The sequence below is a fragment of the Myotis brandtii genome, unplaced genomic scaffold (genome assembly GCF_000412655.1).
Source record: "Myotis brandtii unplaced genomic scaffold, ASM41265v1 scaffold902, whole genome shotgun sequence".
Classification (NCBI taxonomy): domain Eukaryota; kingdom Metazoa; phylum Chordata; class Mammalia; order Chiroptera; family Vespertilionidae; genus Myotis; species Myotis brandtii.
In genome coordinates, this window is record NW_005371709.1 from 3,355,193 (window position 1) to 3,367,659 (window position 12,467).

Consider the following 12,467-nt stretch of genomic DNA (forward strand, 5'->3'; position numbering starts at 1 on the left):
GGCCGGGCTCTGGCTACTGGGGGCTGCGACGCGGCGGAAGATGGATGCGATGACCCGTCATACCAACCAGGAAATATCCACACTTGACGGTCCGCGCCCTCGCCGGCCCTCCTTTTCCCTCCTGCCCATTCCGGGCTGGGACCTGGCGTGGTGACAGCATTGATCAACTTGGGGTGCAGAGCAGCTTGCACGTGTGCATGCACTCAGCCTGCACGCACTCGCTGCCGAGCCTGTCCTGTAACTTCCTCCTCAGCCTCTCCAGCCCCGGGGCCTCTACCGAGGGCAGCTTCCGACTGTGAGGGGTCCTCAGTTTCCCCGTCTTGTGTGCCTGGAGCAGGCCTTTGTGCATTTATCCTGAAGCTCCCTGGCTGTTCAGTTGTCATGGATCTTAATGACTGTTCGAGGAACTGCGGCTTTTAGGATGGTAGAGCGAGGCAGGAAAGTAATAGAAATGGACAGATTCCTCGGCGAGTAATTGATTCTTATACTTTAATTCATTAGTGATGTGATGTTGCGTGAAAGGTTGTGTGTGTACTATAAATCTGAAAGGTTTGGCGGAGTCTTCTGTCATTGCTGATAAGTAAGGAAAGGAAGCAGTCGTCAATGTAGCCTGCTTTAGATGTTATTTGTAATTGATCAGACTTCTTTTCTCCGCTCCCTGGGTCAGCGAGGCTCTTGTTTTACCTCCAAACTGTTGGCTACTTTATCTTCAATCACAGCCGGAAACTGCTTACCTGTGTATTTTTTTAAGAGACAAATCCCACATCGGTGACATGTTTTTGTACTATATTTGTGACTTTTCACCTTACCATAATTTTGTTCAGAGGTTAAACAGTTACATTAAAAACTATTTACTGTTGTTCTGTAAGGTAACTTGTCTCAAAGTGTAATAACTTCATTTCCAATGGCCATCCTTTTAGTCAATGATACGGTTTCTAATGTTTATGAACACTTAACTAGAAAGTTTACCATGTAAAACTCAGAATTCTCTCTTAACTGTAGTTCCACCATACAGGCATATAAGCCAAGAGTAGTAATATACTTTTTTTATCTTATGTTTTATGATGAACTGCTATAGATGGAAAAAACTATCAATTAAAATGTCAAAAATTGGAGGTGTATAAAATGGTCTTAGGTTAATTTACATATTTAAAATGCAAATACTAATTTCACTGAAATTTTATTGCCAGGAACATTTTAATTTTTTTGAATCAGTAATTGAATATACAGTATTTGATAAGAGGTTTTTGAGAGAATATGTGTATGAGATAATTGCTGGACAAAAATTTGGAATCCATGTCTACTTTGGATTGTTCTCACTCAGTTACCTATTAATAACTATTAAGAAAGCAAAAAAGTTATAGGAAGAATAGCATTAAGTTATAAAATTTAAGTGTCATTCACATATACTTTTTACTATTAGCCAAAATATTTTACTACTTTCAAGTTTTTTGAAAATATTTTTTAAAGCTAGGCATTTACCTTAGCCAGATAACAGTACTGAAAAGGCTATGGTTAAGTGAATTGTTTTCCTACTAGGAAGGTCAGAAGTAGCCAATGAAGAAAGAATGATACTGAAGGAGGATAAAAATTGCCAAGGGAAGGTTGTTGCTGAGTAGATGCTTATTAAGTACTTGTGGAATTGAATTATTAAAGAACAGTTTTCAAAAGTTTAAGTTTACCCTTTATTTTTATTTTTAAAGATATTCTTATTGATTTCAGAGAGGAAGGGAGAGGGAGAGAGAGATAGAAACATCAGTGATGAGAGAATCATTGATAGGCTGCCTTCTTCGAGTCTCACACTGGGGATCTGGGCATGTGCCCTGACCGGGAATTGAACCAGGACCTCCTGGTTCATAGGTTGACACTTCACCACTGAGCCATGCTGGCTGGGCTAAGTTTACCCTTTAGATTAACTTTCTGTGAAGACAGTTTCTAGTTAGAAATAATAACTAAAAGGATTTTTCTAGCAATATGTGCTAGTTATTGTTCTAAGTACTTTACGTATATTAACTCATTGTAAACATATTAATAACCTTGTGAAGTGAATGATATTATGCGCTTTTTATAGATGAGGAAACCAGTGCCAGAGAGGTTAAGTTACTTGCCCAAGGCCACGCAGTCAGTAGGCATAGAGGGCAAGATTTGAACTAGGCAATTTGTTTGGTTTTTTAAAAAAAATATATTTTATTGATTTTTTACAGAGAGGAAGGGAGAGGGATAGAGAGTTAGAAACATCGATGAGAGAGAAACATCGATCAGCTGCCTCCTGCACACCTCCTACTGGGGATGTGCCCACAACCAAGGTACATGCCCTTGACCGGAATCGAACCTGGGACCCTTCAGTCCACAGGCTGATGCTCTATCCTCTGAGCCAAACCGGTTAGGGCAAACTAAGGCAATTTGAATTAATAGTCTTCTATACTCAGGATATGCTTCTACAGCCCTTTATGCTAAAAATAGGGCAGTAAAACACTTGCTATTAAATTGAATAGGTCTCTGTGTTGATAGTATTTTTAAGTACTTACAGAAATGTTTGGATAATTCTAGTTACATAATGGGCTGTTACTGAGAAAATGTTTGGGTTGTTAAAGAGGTATAGGACTGACTTATGGGCATGTGGCCTGGGCAGTCACGTTATATGTGCAAACACGTAAGGACTGCCTGGTTTAATGCTCTGCTGTCACCATCTTGGAATTCTTAATTTTTGAGCAGGGAGTCCTGCATTTTTATTTTGTACCGGCCCCCACAAATTATGTAGCTGTTTCTAAGAAGGAACACCTAATTTATTCAGTTCCAGAAAGGCCCTTATTTCTCTTACTTTACCTTCTGAATTAGGATTTGACTTATATAACCATTGTACTTATATGGTATTTTTACGTGCTTATTTATCTAAAGCCTTTTTAATATTCTCGTAAGAATAATGAGAAGAAAATGTGCTGTTGACTTCTAGAGTATACCTACATCTAGAATTTATAAAGATGTGTTCCCTTCAGTTTTTAAAAGTTGAATCACATGAATTACAGGACATTGTTTGGAATAAAAATTAAAGAATGACAGGCTCTTAATATGTGACTGTGAAGGGTCAAAGAAAGGACTCTTTAGAATGAGTGAAAGATACATAGGATGTGGTTTATACTTTTTTGGCTTTCTGAAACTCAGGGCACTTGCTAGCATCTAGAGTTAGATTACCATGTCTCCTAAGATTCCAGAGGTTGCCATTAAAAAGTTTTCAAACTGAGAATCATAGAATTTTAGAACTGGAAAGACTTGAGGCCATTGTATCCAACACACTATTTTTCCAGAAGACTTAAAGAGGCCCAGTGACTGACCCAAGGCCACAGAAAGAATCTGAGCTTCCTGATCTCTCTAGTCCTTGCTTTGTCTACCTGTCTTGTCCATACAATTTCCATATTAATACTATGCAAAGATGTCAGCACCAAAAAAAAACAATAATCAAGGGCACAGGAATTTTAAAGCATTTTATGATTTGTACTGTAGCTTTGAATTTTTATGGGTTCTGTTTCCTTAAGACCATAAAGTCAATTTTTAAAATTTTTGTCTGCTACATATTGAGGCTCTGTGCTTGGCACAAAAAATGGTATTTAATTAGTCCTTGTTGAGTGACCTGAGTAATTAGGGAGTTACTAGGGACAAGAATATGCCATGTTGGAAGCATGAAACGCTGTTGCTTAAAGCATTGAACAAACCCAGACCATTATTCACTTAAGACTCGTAGTCTCAAGGATGCCTGTTGTGCTTTAGGGGCCTTACCTAGGCTTAACTCTCATTTCTTTGTGGCCCACAGTACTTCTGTAGGCAATGTTGGGATCTGTGTCTAGGATAGCCTTTTCTTGGCCTCTGCTGTAAACACTAGACCATTCAGTGTTTTCAGAAATGATTTTGTTTGCTTTACTTTAGCAGATGTCAGCCTTTTGTTTTTGTCACTGTTGGGGGCATAGGAACTTCTAAAACTTATAAGTGTGAAGATTTATAAAGAGACTGTTTACTACAAGTGAATTTGTGAGTGCTCTAATATAGATCTAATTTTAGGAAATGCCATAATTCATTGTCCTATTTTCAGTGTACTCTATGATAGACTAAAAGTTTATTTAGGTACAAAGCTATTAGAGAGAGGGGGGAGGAGAGAGAGAGAGAGAGAGAGAGAGAGGTTATCTCAAGAGACTGTCTAAAAATACCTTCTAATTTATTTGTATTTGAATTCTGATGTATGTATTTTACATAAATAATGAAAAGGTATTGAACTTAGGATTTGTGAAACATTTTCAGAACTGGATTTTGCTTCTTCAGATATCTATTTTAAAGCAAACACTCATCCCAGGAAAATGATGGCATTTAGGTGCTTATTCTGAGCCCTCAGTTCTTTGCCTGTCTATATAAGTTCTGATTTCTTTATTCAGATTTTACATAAGTACATCAGAAGCATTATTTCCTAAAGTGTTCTTTCTGAGAAGAATTAATTCATGATCTCTATCAAGTAAGGAAACTTCTATGATTCTCCTTTCCCAGCACATAAACAGTATTTAAATGAGAGAGGCCCAGCATTGGTGACTTATTGAGATTAGAGCACAATCTCAAGGTAGCTTCTTAGGAAGGTATTTTTTTTCCTTTAGGGCAAATTAAAGGCTCATATGGAAAAGTTGTTTACTATTCATTACTGTCTTTAGTTGCTTTGTACAACTTTGCTTTTTTTCATATTTTCTTCATTTAGTTTTGCTCTTTAGTTAATGAGACTGACTAGGGATTAGCAAAAGTGTAGTCCTAATGTTGTAAACTTGGCTACTAGTTATATGATCTTGGACAAATTACTTAATATCTATGATCTTTGTTTTGTTTTCATCTGTAAAATGGGGAAAATAAGAGGACCTATCTTAACGTTTTGAGAGGATTAAATGTTTATGTAAAAAACTTAGAGCAGCGGTTCTCAACCTGTGGGTCGAGACCCCTTTGGGGGTCGAACGACCCTTTCACAGGGGTCGCCTAAGACCAATGGAAAACACATATATAATTACATATTGTTTTTTGTGATTAGTCACTATGCTTTAATTATGTTCAATTTGTAACAATGAAATTGGGGGTCACCACAACATGCGGAACTGTATTAAAGGGTCGCAGCATTAGGAAGGTTGAGAACCACTGCCTTAGAGCTATGCCTAGCACATGGTATGTGCTTATTAATTGTTAGCTAATGATACTATTAGAAAAGATGGTGAGATATTGCAAGTTAGGGATTGGTCTGTTAAGGCCTTACCCGAGGATTTGAGGATTTGAGAAAGGATTTGAGCAGTTCTGAAGGATAAGTAGAAATTGGGTAGGTGGAGAGGAGGACTTTATAGATATGGTGGAATGACATAAGGAAAAAGGTGGAGCAGGAAAGGAAGGGAAGACAGTATCAGAGATCATTGTGGCTGGAGTGGGCGGCTCAGAGTTGAATGTGTAACAGTGAAACTCTTCTGAGAGCTGGAAAATGAATAGAATGGTGAGGTGAAGAATGCAGGTAGTCTGAACTGGCCTCTCATGACTACTACTGAGGGAGGCCTCATAGAAGGATTACAGCCATAATCAGGGATTCCCTGATCCACTGCTGTGCTTCCTTGACTTTTTCTCTCCCAGCCTCCTGGTTACACTCCACAGGTGGAGAGAGCCTTCCTTACCTGTGGCTTTCTTCCCATGGAATTGGGGAACTCAAGGACTTTCTCAGCAGTTTTAGCAAAAGGAAGATTTGTTTTTTCTTCAAAAGTTCTGTGAAGTCTTCCTTTTGGTATTTTCTAATTTCAGGATATTTTAAAACACATTTTCTCTCTTGAAAAATAACTCTTGTTTTTAACCTTGTCTTGGGAGTGCTTATTCTTAGGGACCATCAAGAACTGCAATGAAAAGTAATATTTTAAGTTCATATCTGATCATGGTCTGCATAAGGAGCAATGTAAAAGAAACATTTTTGCTTTAATATTCACCCGAACCTTTGTATGGTTATGTGTGAGTACATGTGTGTATATAAATGTATTATATATATGTGACTGTGAATATATTACATATACTTATTCTATCTATCTATCTATCTATCTATCATCTATCTATCTATCTAAAAGTCTAAGCAACTGTCCTACCGGTAGGTATGACACTCAGTGACCAGCAGGGGGCAGATGCTCTGACCGGTAGCCATGATGCACACTGACCACCAGCAGGAGCTGCCGAGCTGTGGTGACTTGGCAGCTGCAGTTCTCTGGTGACGCACCTGGAACCAAGAAGAGGGATGCGTCACCTGAGAACCGCCCTCTCGCAATCTGGGACCCCTCAGGGGATGTTGGAGAGCTGGTTTCAGTCCGATCCCTGCAGGCCAGGCCGAGGGACCCCACTGGTGCACAAATTCATGCACCGGGCCTCTAGTATTTATATATTTTAAATTACTATTTTCAGTCCTCTTCCCAGAGGAATTTTAGACTACAATATGGTATATATTTTCTTAGAGTTTGCATCATGTCATCACAACTCTACTCTCTTAACAGGTTTCATGAACGTTTAAAATGAGTGATTTCAGAATATGTAGTTTAACACACATTATGACCCTTAAATTATTTTAGTTCTATGTTTCAGTTTGTATAAAATAAACACCCTATTTTAGCAATAATTACTGTTCATATTTTTGTCTTTTTAAAGGAATAGGAGTATTAGGATTTATAGGGAAAGTGTTTTTGTGCTTATTTTTATGAGTTACATTTAAACATTTTTGCAGACTCTCAGCAGGATTAATGGCAAGGTCCCCGTTAATAGGTCCTCTTGTTCAACATCCTAAATGGATGCATTTTGTTACCTCCCCTTTCTTATTTCTCTAAAAGGGTACTTATTGCAGTTAGTGCACATACTTCAGGCTTCTTTTACTAAGTTGCTAAGGAACTTTTACATTTCAGCATCTTTTTCCAGTGTTCTTTTCATCATATTTATTAAATACTTTTTGCATACATTATGTTGTGGAGAGAGCTCCCTGCCTACTGAACAGTTTTCCATTCTAATACCAGCTCAGTCAGTTGATAGTGATTGGTTTAGAGCATTGTTTTGAGCATTGGTTTAGAGCATTGCCCCCAACTGCCCTCCCCTGCAGGCCTGGGTCCCCCCTCTTTGTTCTCCCTTGCAGGCCTGATTGCCCACAACTGCCCTCCCCTGCTGGCCATCTTGTGTTCACATGGGGGCGGCCATCTTTGACCACATGGGGGGGGGCATCTTGTGTGTTGGAGTGATGGTCAATTTGCATATTACTCTTTATTAGATAGGATATGCTAAGGCCAGGAGGAAGACCCTCAGACAGGTAGGTGAGCTTGCTGCTGGGATCCGTTCTATTGGGACTGAAGCCCTGAAGCCCTCCTGTGGTCCCTCCCTGCTGGCCAACCTCCTGTGTCCTTCCCTGGGCCCGATCATGCACCGGTGGGGTCCCTTGGCCTGGCCTGCACCCTAGGGGGATGTCAGAGAGCCAGTTTTAGCCCGATCCCACAGGCCAGGCCAAGGGACCCCACTGGTGTATGAATTCATGCACTGGGCCTCTAGTTTGTACATAATAAGAACGTATCCTGGTAAAGTTTCAAGAATAAAGAAAAGATTATTCTATCCAAACTGAAAATTCAAATGATCAGGCTGCTCTCAGCCTCCTCTGTAGAAACATTTCATGCCAGAAGACCCTACAAGGTTCTGAGGGCCAGGGTGTCCCAAGAATATCATTGGCAGGAGCTCAGCTGGGCTAGAGAGAGAGAGATGAGCTGTCAGGAGTTAGAGTAGCCAATTTAAGCAACAAGCCCAAAATGAAAGAGCTAAACTCTGGAATGCTATGAGCAGGAGCAGGACCTGGAGCAGGTGCTGACCCCTGCTGCGTTTCCCCAGGGAGCGGCCGCCTCTGGAGGGTCAGGCCCTTCCAGGTATGCTCTGTGAGCACAAGGCATTCCCTCCAGCGTTTCTTCTGTAAAGTGAACACAATGTTAGGCCTTCTCAGTAAGGGAGAGCTGGGGGACAAAGTAGGAGGAAGAGGCTTCTTCAATTCCTGGCCCACAGGAGGGAGATGGTCAGCAGTGTGGGTGTGCGGACATTCGGTGGAGCTGGCCCCAGCCTAAGGCCCGGAAAACCCTCCCTCCAGGACACTGTAGCAGCCTCTGTCTGGTGCAAGCCTTTCCAGAGCCCTCGTCAAATATGGAAACCAGAGCCCTGTCGATGCTTGCACACGGCCGCCTGTGGCCGGAGGGCACGCACAGTGGGCACTCCCTCTGCAAGCTCCAGGCAGACCCCGTGCTGTGCAGGTCGCCTGCTGTCTACATAGGGTTGCTGGCCACCTGGTCTCTCACCTGCACTCAAAAGCTCCCTCTTCACACAAAGGAAGTCACCAACACAATGAATAGTCAGCCCACTGAGTGGGAGATTTTGCAAACCATACATCTGATAAAGGATTAATATCCAAAACATATAAAGAACTCTACTTATTCTTATCTATCTATCTATCTATCATCTGTCTATCTATCTAAAAGTCTAAGCAACTGTCCTACCGGTAGGTATGACACTCAGTGACCAGCAGGGGGCAGATGCTCTGACCGGTAGCCATGATGCACACTGACCACCAGCAGGAGCTGCCGAGCTGTGGTGACTTGGCAGCTGCAGTTCTCTGGTGACGCACCTGGAACCAAGAAGAGGGATGCGTCACCTGAGAACCGCCCTCTCGCAATCTGGGACCCCTCAGGGGATGTTGGAGAGCTGGTTTCAGTCCGATCCCTGCAGGCCAGGCCGAGGGACCCCACTGGTGCACAAATTCATGCACCGGGCCTCTAGTATTTATATATTTTAAATTACTATTTTCAGTCCTCTTCCCAGAGGAATTTTAGACTACAATATGGTATATATTTTCTTAGAGTTTGCATCATGTCATCACAACTCTACTCTCTTAACAGGTTTCATGAACGTTTAAAATGAGTGATTTCAGAATATGTAGTTTAACACACATTATGACCCTTAAATTATTTTAGTTCTATGTTTCAGTTTGTATAAAATAAACACCCTATTTTAGCAATAATTACTGTTCATATTTTTGTCTTTTTAAAGGAATAGGAGTATTAGGATTTATAGGGAAAGTGTTTTTGTGCTTATTTTTATGAGTTACATTTAAACATTTTTGCAGACTCTCAGCAGGATTAATGGCAAGGTCCCCGTTAATAGGTCCTCTTGTTCAACATCCTAAATGGATGCATTTTGTTACCTCCCCTTTCTTATTTCTCTAAAAGGGTACTTATTGCAGTTAGTGCACATACTTCAGGCTTCTTTTACTAAGTTGCTAAGGAACTTTTACATTTCAGCATCTTTTTCCAGTGTTCTTTTCATCATATTTATTAAATACTTTTTGCATACATTATGTTGTGGAGAGAGCTTCCTGCCTACTGAACAGTTTTCCATTCTAATACCAGCTCAGTCAGTTGATAGTGATTGGTTTAGAGCATTGTTTTGAGCATTGGTTTAGAGCATTGCCCCCAACTGCCCTCCCCTGCAGGCCTGGGTCCCCCCTCTTTGTTCTCCCTTGCAGGCCTGATTGCCCACAACTGCCCTCCCCTGCTGGCCATCTTGTGTTCACATGGGGGCGGCCATTTTGGACCACATGGGGGGGGGCATCTTGTGTGTTGGAGTGATGGTCAATTTGCATATTACCTTTTTATTATATATGGTGTATATATAATATATATATATTCATATAATTTCATATCAATTCTCAATTGTTTTGAGAATTCTTTTACTGTATCCATATTGTTTAGCAGAAAGGATTACCTTGATTGATTAGTGCTGTGTGACCATAAGCATTGGATGGAACTGAATGGCGATGTATGGATTCATTCCTTCATACATGATTATCAGCTGTTTTTTTGACTTCACTTGAAATAGTTTATGATTTCCTATACCAGCAGTTGCCAACCTTTCGAACCTCATGGACTACCAGTGGTCCGCGGACCACTGGTTGGCAACCGCTGTTCTATACTATTGTTTATCCTGACCTTTCTCTGTCAAAACAGAATTAATCATCCCTTTATTGTTGCTATGATAGCCTATTATTATCTTAATTGTAACACATATCTTCATTTAATCATTTCCTTGTCTGGCTTTTTTATGGATTGTAAACTTCGTAAAGGAAAGGACAGTATTTTATTTATCTGTATATCCTTAACACCTAATACTGTGCTTCGTACATGTTCTACATAGCCAAAAAATGAGATAGTTCATTATTTCCTTGATGATCTGGATGATGTGTGGTATGAACAATGAGACATTTATTATGTTTGAAGATAGGTGATTAGGCCTCGGTTCTAGGACGGTGGTGCAGTGAACCAAAAGGAAAGGCAGATGCTTTAGATAAGATTAGTCAAGTCTGTTTTTTTGGAATGCAGAGGAACTTGGTGTTTTGAACTCCATGTCTGAGAGAATGGTGGTACCATTAGAAAAACAAAGTTGGAAAGGGGGTGGATTTGGATGAGTTTGGTTTTGAAGATGTTGGATTTTGATTGAAAATGTTTGTTTAAGGATTTGGTAGTTGGGCTAGTTGGAGAGCCTCCTGTGTTATATGCTTCTTCATAGCACTCTACTTGATTGCAATTGCTTATTCAATGTCCATCTTTCCCTTTAGGCTCTAAGCTCCAGTAGGGCTGGGAAAATGTCTTGTTCAATGCTGTATCCTCACTTACAAACACAGTTACTATTTGGCACATGGTGGGCACTCAGTAAATAATTGTTCAGTGGTTTAACTTCCGTACTATTAGTTGACTTAAATTGTATACTATATTGACTTTATATTGCTAATTAGGGTTACTAGTTTTTAAATTACTTGGATAATTGCTTTTTATAGAATCATTGGACATTTAGACTTGAACTCTTAGAAATCTTTGGCAAATCCCCCAGTTGGACCCTGGAAAGGTAAAGTCATCTACCCAAATTTATTATTTATTCAAAAAAATATAAATATGATACATGTCTTTCAGGCTAATAAAGGGAAGGTAGAAAGATGGTTTAAATAGATGGTGATTTCATAGGTTTTCTCTTGTTTAATCATTTCTCTCCTCTCTAGTGCTTTGTCCAATGGCATGGAAAAGATTAGAAAGGAGATGAAATTTTATTTGTGCTTGCTTGCAACAGATTTTTGGAGTTTCTAATGATTAACATGAGGTTTAGATAAGATATTGATTTTGTTTCCTCCTCCTTTGTCATGTTAGCATGGTTAATCATGTTCTTGGTTTACCATTATTTGATAATATAATTATAAATATTCATATGAGTTATTTGGCTCTGTTTAAACAATACCATCTGTAAAACAAAGTTTAGAAAAAGTGGATCTGCCTGAGACCACAATCAAAGGATATAATTTTAAAAGTCAGTAAATTTTTATTTTTAAGGTGTGGACATTAATCATCAGATTAAAATAAACTTCCAGTATTTTATTTTATAGCTTCCCAAACAGAGACAGTATACTTTTGTTTAGAACAAATAACCACTCCCCTGCCAGCCTGATCGACACCTAACTGTCCCCTGCCGGTCCGATTGCCCCTAACTGCCCTCTCCTGCCAGCCTGGTCTCCCCTAACTGCCCTCCCTTGCCAGCCTGGTTGCCCCTAACTGCCCTCCCCTGCCAGCATGATTGCCCCCAACTGCCCTCCCCTGCAGGCCTGGGTCCCCCCCATTTGTTCTTCCTTGCAGGCCTGATTGCCCACAACTGCCCTCCCCTGCTGGCCATCTTGTGTTCACATGGGGGCGGCCATCTTTGACCACATGGGGGGTCCATCTTGTGTTTGGAATGATGGTCAATTTGCATATTACCTCTTTATTATATATGATATATCACACACACTCTGTATTTTTTTTGTTTTTTTGTTAGTCTTCACTCGATATTTTTTCATTGATTCTTAGAGAGAGATGGAACATCTGTGTGAGAGAAACACATCATTTGGTTGCCTTCTGCATGTGCCCCAACTGGGCCGGGGATCAAGCCTACAACCGAGATATGTGCCCTTGACTGGAATCAAACCTGGGACCCTTCAGTCTGAGGGCCAACGCTCTATCCCCTGAGCCAAACTGGCTAGGGATAAATGTATTTTTTAAATAATTGTTTTTGCTTTTTTAAATTTCAGTATCAAGATAAAGAGGAAGTTGTTTTATGGATGAATACTGTTGGGCCCTACCATAATCGACAAGAGACATATAAATACTTCTCACTTCCATTTTGTGTGGGGTCAAAAAGAAGTATTGGTCATTACCATGAAACTCTGGGAGAAGCACTTCAAGGCGTTGAATTGGAATTTAGTGGTCTGGATATTAAATTCAAAGGTAAGTACACCTTATTTTTATTTTTTTTTTATTTTTTTTTTAATTAAATCTTTATTGTTCAGGTTACATTTGTTCCTCTTTTTTTCCCCCCCATAACTCCCCTCCTCCCAGTTCCCG

At 40.1% G+C, this 12,467-nt stretch overlaps 1 protein-coding gene across 3 annotated transcripts in view; it reads left to right on the forward strand.

Moving 5' to 3' along the window:
• Window positions 1–10,278: 10,278 nt before the first annotated feature.
• The window catches only part of TM9SF3 (transmembrane 9 superfamily member 3), a 34,419-nt gene continuing 32,230 nt past the window's right edge, over window positions 10,279–12,467 (forward strand). Inside the window, exons 1-3 of one of the 3 annotated variants that reach the window (XM_014532692.1) lie at window positions 10,279–10,284; window positions 11,036–11,038; window positions 12,155–12,350. In XM_014532692.1, coding sequence (XP_014388178.1) covers window positions 11,036–11,038; window positions 12,155–12,350 — 199 coding nt within the window. In that variant the 5' untranslated portion in view covers window positions 10,279–10,284. Of the gene's footprint in view, window positions 10,290–10,897; window positions 10,948–11,035; window positions 11,039–12,154; window positions 12,351–12,467 lie in introns of those variants that run through there. The other 2 variants (XM_014532694.1, XM_014532693.1) reach the window with 2 other exon arrangements.